General features: G+C 43.2%; 1 protein-coding gene across 1 annotated transcript in view; it reads right to left on the bottom strand.

Annotated features, from left to right (window-relative positions):
• Window positions 1-13,924, bottom strand: part of onecut2 (one cut homeobox 2) — a 42,082-nt gene extending 28,158 nt beyond the window's left edge. Inside the window, exon 1 of the mRNA XM_076757793.1 lies at window positions 12,391-13,924. Coding sequence (XP_076613908.1) covers window positions 12,391-13,624 — 1,234 coding nt within the window. The 5' untranslated portion in view covers window positions 13,625-13,924. The remainder of the gene's footprint in view (window positions 1-12,390) is intronic.
• Window positions 13,925-14,292: the final 368 nt, after the last annotated feature.

The raw sequence follows: 14,292 nt of genomic DNA, 5'->3' as shown, positions 1-14,292 counted from the left end.
AATCAGCACAAACAATACAAATGATAAGACAAAAGGTCAACAAAAGAAACAGAGCAGGTGAGATAACACTAAGACACCCACATACCACCTTAAGAAGCAAAGAAACAAGTAACTGTAGGTCACCAGGTCGCGGAGAAGCCGATGCGAACACTTTTAAAACCTCCTGCGTGTCGATAAGCTGATTGGTGCGTTTGCCCTCAGAGCTCAGGGCTCTGCAGCTGAAGACAACACATGCAAACAAAGCACAAAGTCAATAAGATTCTCACCAATTTGTGGATTGCGTGGAGGACTGTGTGTGTGACTTTCGTTAGACGCTGGAGTTAGAGTTGCAATTAATGTATGCTTTTTTCAAAACAAACCTCGAGTCACAGTTTAACCTTAATCATCCTCCAGCCATCATGTGTAGATATCGTAGAGAGGAACCAGGAATTTTGCAGAATTGTCCGATATCAACGTTCTTTTCTGGTGAATTATGGGTTGAATTATGGGATAGTTTGCATCCTCTACAGACCACACTATTATCTTTCAATTGCTACATTATTAATTTGCATAATATAATATTGCACATTAAAGTCTCCATATTATTATTATTATTATTATTATTATTATCATTATTATTATTATTATTATTATTATTATTATGAGCCCTTGAGAAGCAGCTTGTCTCTCTCTCTCTCTCTCACTCTCTTTTGTATGTCAGCTCTCTCTCTCCCCCCTCCCTCTGTCTCCCTCCCTTCCCCTCCAGCTCCCCGTCTCTTCCAGGAACTGGTCTGGATCAGGTTCCTGCAGATCAATGGAGATCTGGGTCCGCACCGTTTACGTTATCGTTGCCAGTATTAATGCTCTTTTAATCTGCTCGGGATTACAGCCATCGATCCACATCATCCATCCGCACGCAGGGCCAAGCTCAAAACTTCTGCTTCACACACACACACGTGCGCGCACACACACACACACACACAGGCACACACACACATTTCAGAAAAGCACACTGACTCCCAGACAACCAAAATAACAGAAAACAAAAACATGAGCAGAGACGTGAGCAGGAAGGACAACAGGACAACAAACAGAGTGTGTGTCCACTTCCTTGTTTGTGTTCGGTCTCAGACCATCAGAGTATTGATCGGTTATTGATACACATCAGCACATTTCCATGCAGAGAACTGTCAGCTGAAGCATTAAATAAGGAGATCACAGACGAGATATAAAGATGAAAATCTATGTAATTTGTGAAAAAAATAAACAAATCAATTTAGCAGCAGTAATAATAATACAAATATTTATTCACTGATTTATTTATTTTTATCTTCATTGGATATAATTTACAATAAATATTCATAAATATTTATTGTAAATTATTATTTGATATCAAATTACTTTTTATTATTATATACAGGTTATATATAGGTTTACATATATATCAGTAATAATAGTAATAGTAAATTGTAATAATAATCAATACTGATAACACTAGAATTTAAATGCATCTATTGACATGTTTGTTTGTTTTCCATCCTCAGGGGTGAACGCAGGATTTGGTCGGACACAAGGTCAAAGCAGACCTTGTGTTTATTTTCCTTTGCTTCTTTAATACTGTTTGTCTTTCACTATAAACCCTGCCTGCTGCCTGACGGGTTCGTCCCGCCTGTCGTCGTTCATTACGCCTCCGGACAGAGTTATTTCAGCAGAGCTGTGACACCAATACTAATGAACCTGAGGGAGGGAGGGACAACCAGAGAGCAAGAGAAAGAGAATTCAGAAGAAAGACGAGATAAACACCTGAGAAAACAGTCCAACAGCAACAGAGAACAATTAATAGCATTGGGGGCTGCTGATTGCTGTTCAGCTGGCTCAGTCTATTTATAGCTGCTCTATGAGCCTCATATAAGCATCAGTGAATCAATCCTACGTGATGTTTGAAACATGTTGCTTACAAACCATCAGTCTCTGCGCCACATGCCCCCTCTTAACCCAGCACGACCCAAACAGGGCCTCAAATCCAGACTCTCTTATCCCCCTCCGTCCGAGGTCGGGCCTGACCTAACCTGCTATGACTCTCCACTATTGATTGGACCCGACTCTCTGACACCACAAACACACACTGGACCGCTGAACAAGGCTGAACATATGCTGTTGTTTACGTGCATCGTCATTAAATGGATTCCTGAAAACATTACGTTTCAGACACTATTCTGCATATTATGTGAAATGTCAGAAAACCACACGTGCCTTTATGTGAATTCATCACATTAATTCACACACTTTCTAAAAAAAAAGAAGTGAAATGAACAAAGCAAGAACACCTATGACTAGCTACTTTTCAACCATCCAAAACCAACCATTAGCAAGCCAATCACGAAAACGCAGGTCGCGTCTGTTGCATTTTGTCTATCAGCCATGTTAGCTCCTGGGTTAGCACCCTCAGCACCACAGGGCTGCAGAATTCAGAGCTCTTTAAGTGCAGGCTACCACACACACTAAAGGTAAAGATGTACTGATTTAGTCACTTTCATAAGGTGGAGAATCAGAATGGTCAAAATTTTAGTTTTTAAAAAAACTACGTCTTTGCTTTCCCATAATGCAACACGTTAAATATGACGAGTAAACTGAACTTAGAGAGTAAAACGAGTGGAGTCTTTAAAATTCTCTGTCATTCCCTTTTAGCAAACGTTACTCAAACACATATAAATAACACCACATGCTGGGGACTGTTTTCACTCGCTGATTAATACACGACTGCATCGTGATCATAACGTCATGCTTCACGTGACAGAAGAGCAGCCTGAGCGCTCAGAGGATCTGCTGAGGGCTGGGGGCAAAGGGAGAAAAATGACTTTTGGCATGTTGGTTATCTTCGAGGAGGGGGTATACAAAACAACAGGCCTGATGGGAAATGCAGTCTTTAATTTGAGAAAGATGAGTTTTCAATTATACCACTGTCATGCAGACATCACCACTAATGCACTGCTTTCCTAATACATTTGCCAAATTATGTGAAAAAACTAATTTGGCATTTTAAGCATGATTCAGAGCCGTGTTGCTGTCCTCCCCGCTGCCTCCTACCTCCGCCTGTGTGTGTGTAGTATTGTGCAGTTCCGACTGATTGTGCAGTGTGTATTCTTTGAGCGCTCCACCTCGATAAGCTCAGAGTCCTGGTGTCACGTTTGATTTGACCACAGTAATGAAGCGGCGACAGGACCATTTTCTCCTCTGAACCCCAACCGCTCAGTTGGCCCCAGCAACACTTCTACCAATCCAACACTGCTGGGTCACAATAATTGGTGTGGACAGTCTTAACAAAAAATCACTATGCTATTCCTCTGATTTTCTTATTGGGAGCTACAGTGAAGGTTGCAGATAGCTCGAACACACAAGGCTGATGTTTGGAGTTCACAGATTTGATAAAGACGTCGGTGCTTTGCTGAATGAATATGATGCAGTAAGCGTCTCCACGTGAATGACATAGAGGCAAAAACATGCAGATGGGTTCCTGGGGGTCAAAATCTTGAAACTCTAATCTCTTCCTGGTATTCACCTGCAATCTGTATCTGCATCCATTAACTAGATATTGACTTCTGATCTCAGGCCTTTGTATTTAAAGCTAGTATTCGTAAGCGGTCTTGTTATCTTCATTATGTCTGCATTGTGATCAGATCTCAATGTGCAAATTCAGAAGGTGCTGCTGAGGAACCACCAACAGCGTTTTAGGTCATGAGAGGTATGGTTAAGATATGACCTGGATGAGCAAATCATATTCTCATTGCAAATGCAAACAAATGTTTACACCCACATCAGTGTGTTTTTCCTGATGCAGATACACACCACATGTTAATATGAAGTGGAGGTTGAGTTCTTTATGTTGTACTTCATGGGCTAACAAAGCAGTCTTCATACCCAACTGACATAATAAGACATCTGTCAGCGAAACTCCAAAACACATTAGTACACTCAGAGTCTTCAGATGTGTTCTGCTAGTAGCAGCTAATGTAGCTTCAAACCTCTTTCCTGAAGAAGAGATGATGAGCAGGCTGCAGAAGTCTGGTAAGCTCACGTCTTTCTAACTCCACACCCCCAGAGCTTTTTGCATTTTCAAGCTAGTAGTCTTCAGCCCTGATCGACGCTGACTCAAGTGACATCACTTGAGTCAATTTATCCAACTTCACACAGCTCCTCTGAGGACACAGAAGGCATCATAAAATGCTTTTTCACATATGCAGGATGACTCCCCGACACCTGGAAACAGACTTTGTCTTGTCTCAGTTTGCAGCCTCCATGCTGCTGTCCATATAGGTCAGAGATAAGCATTTATGTCAAATCTGTTCACACTGGAGCACTAACAAACATCAAAAGTCTCTTCTCAGCAGCCTGAAATCCATTATTACAGATCGATAGCAGCCTGTGGATATGCAAGAGGTCAGGAGAGAAACCCTGAAAACGGACACAAACTGTATTCCCACAGTCTGAAACTGTAAGCCCAAACACACACACACACACGCACTCACTCACACACACACACACACATGCACAGTAACTGCTGGTAATCTGTGTCATAAAGCAGATTCCGACTCATAAATTATGTACTGTGTCTGCTTGCAGCAGGATGCGTAAAATGGAAAATATTTAGGTTCAGTCATTCAGGTTTTCAGCACAATTCACCTCGAGGCGGACCCTCCTCATTTTGATCTGTGACATCAAAGACATTACAGGACAAGTCCAGAGGTAGTCCGTATTTTTCTTACTGTCAACAACCCTGACGAGAAGACCACAACTGACGATGAATGGATTCTTCTGACGAGTGTGTCCTGCATATCCAAACCCTGTAATACCTAATTCCTCTGTGCCGTGCAGCCATGTGCAGCTCAAAGTGCATAATCCCCTCTCTGGTAGGCTTTTGCTGGTAGGCAGCAAAATAGAAGCAATTTGAGTTAGTGTTAAACAGAGACAGTGAGAGCAGCCGTGCAATCAGTGCAACATGACTCAGTTGGTTTACTGATGGAACCAGTGCTGTGGAAATATGTATTATAGTAAATTGACCATGCAAACTATTATAGAGTCCAGGTCATTTCACCCCTGCCCTGCCTTTATGTTTTTACCTGCTTTTGTGTCTCTGTGCTCACCACAGCTCCTGTTTCCACCTTTTATATGAGCTATTCAGTTCTAACACTGATTTGAGCATCGTTGTCTTTTCATCCATAATTCACTTGGAGTCCCAGGCAGGCAGCGTCCTCCAACCAAACAATGGACTGCTCCTCCTCCTCCTCCTCCTCCTCCCTCTCTCTCTCTCTCCCTCTCTCTCTCTCTCCCTCCCTTCATTTTGCCTGGTTAACCCGGCTGCGAGGTGAAGAAGAAGTGAAGTGAGCAGACCGAGGCGGGTCACGCCGAGATTCCCATCAATAATTCATCGGGCCGCTGCTGCCTCTGCTCCTGTGTTCAATTCCCCCGACGATCACATAATACCTCCCCCCGAAAGAGACGGGCAGGTCCGAGGGAGGAGAGAGATGGCGAGAGAAAGAAAAGATTAAAAATGGGGTAGAAGGCGAGGAGAGGGAAGCACGGAGGAAAAGAACGAGACATTTAGACATTTTCAAACATTTGTTTTTCCTTTATCATAACACCTTGCTCTGAATTCATACACTTATATTGTAAACCCTACTTAGACTACATGGCTGAAAGTATGGACAGCAAATCAGACGCCTCTGTCCCTGACCACGAGGCAATTTAAGCTCAAAATGTTCCTTTCTAATGTAATAAAATAGACATTTTGAAAGAGAATGTCCTACAATGCTGTCAGGCCTAACGTCACACCCACATGTGACAGCTGAGTGTGCCATTCCCAAAGCGTGGCCATTCATCTGCTGCTGGAACAGCCTCCACTCCTCAGGGAAGACTTTGCACAAAGGTTTGGAGCCTGGCTGCAGGGTTGTCTTGTTGTGCCCTAAGCAGTCAGTAGTGACTGATGAATTTGCCCCATCATCGACATTATAAGTCAGCACAGAAGCTGTGATAGTGGTTTCTGGGTCTACTTAACGAGTTTACTACAGCGACTGAAAAATGTTGTTGCTGCATCCATCTCATCCACGCTCGTTACCATTTTTTTGGTACTTTTTTGTTTCTACACTTCCTGAGGTAGGTTCTAGGTATCATTTATAGGGATGCTATAATGCAGCCTAAAAAAGATCTGATTGGTTTATTGTTTCTCCAATTGGGGAAGGAGCCTTTGACAAACACATGAACAGCATCACTGAAAAAAAATCGAGATTCAGACGTTGATTCAGAGATCTGGAACCAGACTATACGGGCCAAACCCACACCATGAAAAGAATCCTCACACCAAGTATGCAAAAACACACCGAGAGGGGCGTCCACAAACATTTGGCAATGTAGTGTATTCATGCCAATAAAGCCAATTTCAAACTTCAATTCAACAGCAAAATCATTTTGTTTAATTAGCAACTATTTAGTATGTCGGCATCTATTTCTATAAAAAGAACGAGGACAGAAACACTGGACACTTATTCATCATCAGCACAAAACCAGACCTCCAGCCTCTACTACTGTACACAAAGCTCTCCCCAAAGCAGCTGAATATCTCCTTACTGTCCACTGTTTGACAATAGGCACATTCATCTGTGAGGAGCTCTGCCAGCAGACTCTGCAGGACTTGCACTGGATCTGTGGAGCCCACACACCAGACTTCACTCTTCCTGGTCATCCACATGGCCGACTTACCTAACCCTGACAGTAAATAAACAAGAACATGTTCATACGTGGACCATTTGTGATGACATGTCATTTACTGCCCTGCTAATTAAGAAGTGCCTCAAGGTCCTGTTGTTGGCGCCCTTTTAATTCTGCGTTTAATCATTCCACTTTAATGCAAACTGAGGATAAAACATTGCTCAAAAACTGCTCAAAAGACGAGACAGAACATTGGTATTAATTCAAAGAACGCTCGCCTCCAAACAAAATTCACATTTCTGCATTTTTACCTGCTGTGCACTGACTGCAAGACTGTCTGGGTCAAATCAGCAATAAATTGGAGTAAAATTTTGGAAGTTTACCCATTGAAAACTGTCTGTATTTTCTATAATTAGAACCAACTCACATGCTTCTTTCCAGGAAACTTCCCTGGTAAATTATTCAAATATAACGGGCAAAAGCAAAAATGAAATATACCATTTAAAGTGCTGGGAAATGCATCCATGAATCTGCTTCTTCCTCAATTAGACCTCCTGCAGCTCTTCATGTGTTCAGATGGTTGACAACTCCTAACAAAGGGAGCATATTCTCCAGCTACGCATCTAATTTTTGTTTTGAAAAGTGTAATAAATATAAATAAATCTAAAATAAATCTTACTTGCACACTCTGACTTAGAACACCACAAAAATAAATGAATGGGGAAGAAGTCTGACTGCAGCTATTTATTATTTCCATTATTGATGAATCAATTGGTAAATAAAATGTTAAAAAAGGCCATAAGATTTCCTAAAGCTCAATGTGATGTCTTCAGATGCCTTGTTTTGTTTGACCAACAGTTCAAAAACCCAAAATATTCAATTTACTATCATATAAAGAAAAAGAGAAAAACTACAGAGCAGGACGTGAACGTGGACGATCTCGTCTCTCAGCTCTCTCCTTTCTGTCTTGCCTGCATGCTGATCCTCTCTCCTCTGTGCTCCTCTCAGGGTCTGGGGAATATTTGCTCCATCCATTGTCTCAGTGTTGCAGCTCTGACCTTTGACCTCAGCTCTATTGGTTGTTTGTAGCCTTGCTAATCCAGGAATTGATGCTCCCTCTGTTTCCACAGTCATTTTAGAGTCACGGTGGAGAGAGGACAGAGCAGCGAGCATGAAATGAGCATGTGTGTGCATGTTTCTCATGTAAAAACTTGCACAATATTGACCCATCCTCTGAGAAACCGCAGCACAGCAATTACAGATCCAGAGTCAAAATGGAAGAAAGAAAATAACTGAGGTTTACGCTCTTGTTTAAAATTGTCTTTAACGTGGAGGCATTATGACTCCAAAATGGTCTGATTTACATAGACAGGAAGCAGGGGGTAACTGCAAGCCCTCCGAGATCACCAAAACCATGTTTATATATTGTTTCCTGTTAGCTAATAAGCTAGACACCAACCCTTCCTGTACTGAAGGTTTGTTAAGCGTTGGACAGTATCAGACATACAGCAGCCAGCGGGGGGTTTTCATTATCAGAGGGAAAGCAGATGAGTGCAGCTCCATCGGACGGAGGCTGTTCAGCACGAACCTCCACGCTAACGTTTTACAGCCCAAAGCACAGATCACATGAACCCCGCTCTCCTTCAGCTCCACCCTCCATCCACCGTCACTCATGTCATTTTCTATTAACCTACATCATCAAACACCAGTAATGAAATAACAGTCAAATCCTGCAGAGATCAACTCATCCATGTTAGCATGAGCGCAAATCTAAAATATGTGGGTCTGAGCAACGACTGAATCGAGGTTAATTAAATACAACGAGCAAATCAATGTTTGGGAATCAGCTGTCCATGCTGGGATGTTTTGGATGGCCATCGATTGAAAAAAGGAAAAGAAAACACCACCTATTTTCACTCTTCAGAAGAGCCTTTTCAGCAAAGACTTGAAACCATTTTACATTTAAAGCATGAATAACACTGCCTGTGCCTCATTTGAATAACAACCACAAAAAACCTCAGAACAAACATGAAACGATACTGAACAGATATTATGACCGAAGACTGTAACACGATACAGCTGCTAAATATTAGAAACTGCACGTGGATGTGTCAGATGAAACCACGGCCCATCTATGGCTTCAGAAGACGATCTCCATAAACTCAATACGACAACACTGCAAACACACACAGGGCATAAACGTACGACTACAGAGAGGTTTATTAAAAGTTGTAATGATCGTGAAAAAAAAGGGTTTTAACAATAATGTGGGAATGATACATATTGCAGAGAAAATAGAGAAATAGAGGTGGCACATGAGATCTTATTGGTTAAACTGAATACAAGCAAAGACGCCAGCAGTTCATTTAGTGTAAAATTACAGAATTATTAGTTATTTGATAGGAATAAATTCAGTATTCAATTCTTGTTAGATCACCTAATTTATCATCATCGGTAAAAATAAAACTAAACTTCACATTACCACAAAAACTAGTATTTGTATATATTTTTTTTATGTGTTTCTTGTGCTGTTGTAAAGCTAAATTTCGCTCCTGGGGAAGATTTTATTTTTATTTTTCTTAACCTTATTACAGCAAAATGATTAATAACTTTATGCAATAGAATGACAACATGAGTCAGGTAATTTATACGATTATTACACAGTTATTATAGTCATTTGAAATAAGGCATAGTTAGTCTAATTTAGAAATACTTTAGGAAGGGCACACAGTAAACTCCATACAGGTTGTGTCCATTAAATTACAAGCATATTTTTATTTGGTGTGTTTTGTTAAAAATGTATCACAAGTGTGTCTCATTCCACAGAAAACACACAGACATGGTAAAAGTGAAAAAGTGAAAGAACCTCTTGTGTGTTTCAGTGTTAAAGAAATCCTTTTTAATTTCAATTTGCTTGATTTCACCAAATAATGAATATCTGTTATACCTTGGAAATATATTAAAAACAAAAGGTTTGTGCTGAAGGCGTATTGTTGGATGTACCAGCAGAAACAGAACCACACTTCAGGCTCTGCATAGTGAAATTGGTCTTACATCTTAAAACAATAATACTATTAAATACTATTATACAATAAACGTCTTACTGTAACATAAGGTGAATCTTGACACATTATCTATATTTACAGTAAAACACTGTCTAATAAAAGCCACGTATATCTCAACTGTACTTTTCATGAAATAAGAAGACCTGAAAAACAGACTTATTTTAAGCTTCATGACTGTGAGGATTTATCAATTAATAACTGGATGTTTTTTTTCTTCTCAGTCAAAGAAGAAGGAGAATTTTGTCAATCCATAAAGGCCTTAAATCCTCAAATTTAACAGAAAACTTCAAAATCACCAAATATGGAGATTCATTGTTTTATTCCCGCACAGCAACAAATATAATAAAAGTATGACAACCGCACACTTTATAACTAACCTACTGTTTGATATTAAATTTATATTATATTTAGTTGTATTCCAGCACAGCTCGCACTGCCACACACTCGCTCAGCTCACACTCAATCTGCATAAACAACAGTGTTTCTGATCTAGTTGTTTACATATATATACATTTATTGTTTTTTCAGACCTTTCATCTGTACGTCACAGCTGGATGTTTGTATCCTTTGATTGGTTTTGTTGACTTAGTTTACTTCTGTATTTATATGCATCTCCAGAGCTACTGACCAGTCACATAAAGTTCACTCTGAAAACACACAAACAATGTTGTGGCACTCTAAAAAAAAAACAAAAAAAAAATGAAGCCTGATGCAGTTTTATTTTTAATTTTAGCTGCTCTCATGTGTGAGGTGTGGCCAGAGTATTGAGAATTTTGTACATTGGCACTCAAAATCCAAAAGGTTAAATACTGGAATAAGTCTTTTTCTGAAGCACATGAACCAGTAAAATGTACAGAACATCCAGCGTTCAGTATACAACGCATGGATTGAGAAGTTTTGGAACTTTGTGAGACAGACTGAGTGCAGTGAGCTCACTTGGTGCATGTGTTGGTGATTCTTTTAAGATAAACTAAAGGTTGAAGGAAGAAGTGAAGTGAGAAACTTCCCCCACTTCTAAAAATACAACACATTTTCTTTGTCACAGAGCTGAAAACTGTTTTTCTTGGCTCACAAAAAAAAAGTTTGACAGATGCATGATTTTCACAGAAAATAGACTGTACACACTTCCAGCTTCCAAAGCCCAAATGAACCCTGTGCAATGAGCTTATTCCATGCATCTGCCACTTTCTTTAAGTACTTACAAGCCATGCACTCCTCTCTATCGGACACATGCATGCATGCTCCCCTCCTCCTCCTTTAGTTCAATTTGTCCTGTGCTTTATCGTCTGTATTACTGCACATTTTTGGTGTCTTTGAATTTTTTATGCGCTTATAGCTGAAAAACACGAGATGAAGGCATAACTGGATTCACAAAACTGACATATGAAAATGCAAACCTGAACTGAACATGTTATCTTCAGACAGATTTCCAGTCAACTTTATGCTGCTGTGATACATTTACATTTAAAATCGCCAAGAAATACTTTTCACACACTCTTCACTGCCATGTGAAATTCAAACATGCTATAGTTCCTCAATGTAATATTAAGCACACAGAATTCAGATTTGCCCTAAAAATACCTCTGCTAAACACACTAAATATGATCAAATCTTACTATGAACTCACCACAGACAAACTAAACCCCACAGCAGCATGAACCTCTGCTCATGTTCCGACACTCCGGAGAAAACTGAATGTAATCCACTTTCAACCTGATCCCGAAAATCCACCTGATCCCGTCTGCCTTGCTCGGTCCCTGCTGCGGTTCCCTGCAGACAATAGGGGCTTGTTGTTGGGACAGAAACCAGGTTCCTCACTAGAGGGGGCACCAGATCCACTGATGCTCCAAACCTGCATGTTTATGTCACAGCCTGTGATCACTTGAAGCTCCTCAAACACAAATCCTCTTCCAGCACTCTGTGTCTGCTTTGAATGCTTACTCACACCTCTGTCCCTGCTAATACCAGAGGAATACCATAATCCTATAACAGGCTAATGACAACACCAGCTGAATCAAATAATCCCTGTCACCAAAATAAAAGCTTGATGCCAGTGAAATACACAGAGAAAACCATTTTACCCTTTCAACTAATGAAGCCTAAACAAAGCAGCTTTAATATGTTACATGGATGAAAAATTCCCTGCATTTTATGCAAAACTTCAAAATATAAAGAATTCTGCTGCTTTTAATTTTTGCCTTTATTTCCCTATTTTCTCTTCATATTTTATCATATCTCTAAGCCTTAAATTGTGAAATCCGGGGCAGAATAATTGACATTAATTAAAAGCGCGGTGTTAAACATGTAGGGACAGGAAAATGAAATGTGGGTTACTGCACAGCGCAGAGACAGAGGGCTGTTGGAGGGAAATCCCGTGACCTTGTCATTTCGTATCGATCCCTGTTTGTTATTGATCAATAATGGTAATCATAACACCAGTGATTCCAAGTAAATTTCATTCATCTACACTGGCGCGCTGTGCTGGAGAGGAGAGCCGAGGCAACACCAAAACACAGCCGGGAAAGGAGAAGTGAAAGCAGCATCAGCGGCAGAAGGGAAATAAGAATTCCTCTTCTTGTTCCGACGCGCAAAGCAAAGCAAAACACCAGCGTGGCACCACAGTTTGTTGTTTTTCTGCTCTTACCTGCCAGTCTGAGGGCCGACATCCTCTGAAACTCGGGCTCCTGCAGCCACTTCCACATCCTCCTGAAGGTCTCCCGGCCTGACTTTAGTTTACTCCAGGGTTTGGGGTTCCTCAGGAGGTCGGACAGGGTCCCCTGGGAGCGGCACAGCACCCTCTGGGCGAAGATGGCCTGGGGGATGCTGTACCTCTTCAGCTCCGCCGTGATCCTCTGCGCAACCTCCTTGGTGTTGATTTCCTCCAGCTGCCCCGAGCTGTTCACCCCCTGCGTCCCCGAGGAGGAGGGCGGTCTTTCCCTGGTGGAAGCCAACACGGGCCCGTGGGATGGAGACTGGAGGTGGGGGTGGGAGTGGTGGTGGTGGCCCGCCGAGGATGCGGCCGGGTGCCCCGGGTGGTGCATACCGTTCAGGTGCGGCATCATCCCGGCCGCCGGGCCACCGAGGCCTCGGTGCTGGTGTTGGTCCCCTCTGGCTAGCATGGAAGCGGTGTGGTGTGCGTCGAAGTTCAGCATCTTGTCGTGGCCTCCGTGCGTATTGGTGCCGTAATTGTGGAGACCCTGCTGGGTGTTGTGTATGGAGCCCAGGCCGTTGCCCAGCACCGGGGACAGACTCTGACCCATCCCGGACATGTGGTCCTTGTGGTAGGGGCTGTACAGGTTGTTCATGCCCGGCAGCCCCCGCTCGTCCCGCATTAGGGTGAAGCTCCCACTCACGTTCCCGGACAGCCGCTGGTGGTGGTGGTGGTGATGGTGGTGGTGGTGAAACTTGTCCGACACGGTGGAGATGGGGGGCAGCGGCTGCAGCGGGGTTAAGGTGGTGTAGGTGCCGCTCATCCCCATCCCGGGAGAGGACGTGTCGCAGGGCACGCTCATGGCGTGGTGCAGCGGCAGGGACAGCTCCGGCCGGTACTCCCCGCTGCCGTCCAGTATCGTGGCCATGCCGGTGACCATGGCGGAGCGGGATGACGCGGCGGCGGCGGCCAGGTCCTGGTGTATCCGCAAGGTGGACGCCGCCGCCGCCGCCGCCGCTGCCGCCGCCGCCCCGTGTCCCCCCGATGAGCTCCCGCGGCCGTGATGCGGGCTCTGGCCGCTCATCAGCTCCGCATCAGGGACCACGGAGCTCGCCGCCACCCCGCCATGCAGGCTGCCAATGCTGTCCATTGTCATGTCCGTGTTCATGGCGTAAGCGTCCAGGTCCTTGGCCAGGCATCTATAGGCGTTAGTGTAGGCAGTCTTCATTCATCTGTCCTCTCAGTCCATCAGGTCGAGCGGAATTATGTCTCCTTCTTCTCCTCCTCTCTCTCGCTGCTTCACCCCTGATGCGCCGGGATGGGTCAGTAGCCGTATTCCCCCTTTTCCTTCACTTCCTCGGTTGTTTCCCCGTCCTCCTGAGGCCTCTCCAGCTCGGTGTCTTTGTGTATTTTCCCCGGTATGTGCACATTAAAAAACGTGTTTTTATCTCGACCGTACGGGCCTGTGCGGTGGCTCCCCCATATCCAGCCCTCTCCTCCTCCTGCGTTACTCTGCTCCTCAGACGGGAGCTGTCCACGGTCCCCTAGCCGACCGCTCAACCCAACCTGCTGCGGGAGGAGGAGGGCGGGGAAGCCTGTCCGAGGGAGGGGCGTCACCCGTCTGACTGACGTTGCAGTAGGCCAATCAGAACGCCTCTAGGGATATGAAGGGCGTGGAGCACCGAGCGGCTGACCAATCGCTGTCTGTGCTGGAAGCAGCGGTGTGGAGAATGAAGCTGATTTCACGGTTTGAGCGAAAAATCATTACAGTGTAGTATTCTTAAGAAATGATGAAAACATTACTACGGTGACTTATCTGTAGGATTTAAGTGTGATACCAAGGTGTCATATTCTCTTCTGTTTTTGGGCATTTATTTTTTCCCTATTCAATATTCT

The sequence above is a fragment of the Chaetodon auriga genome, chromosome 19 (assembly GCF_051107435.1).
Source record: "Chaetodon auriga isolate fChaAug3 chromosome 19, fChaAug3.hap1, whole genome shotgun sequence".
Classification (NCBI taxonomy): Eukaryota; Metazoa; Chordata; class Actinopteri; order Chaetodontiformes; family Chaetodontidae; genus Chaetodon; species Chaetodon auriga.
This window is presented reverse-complemented; position numbering and strand designations above follow the sequence as displayed.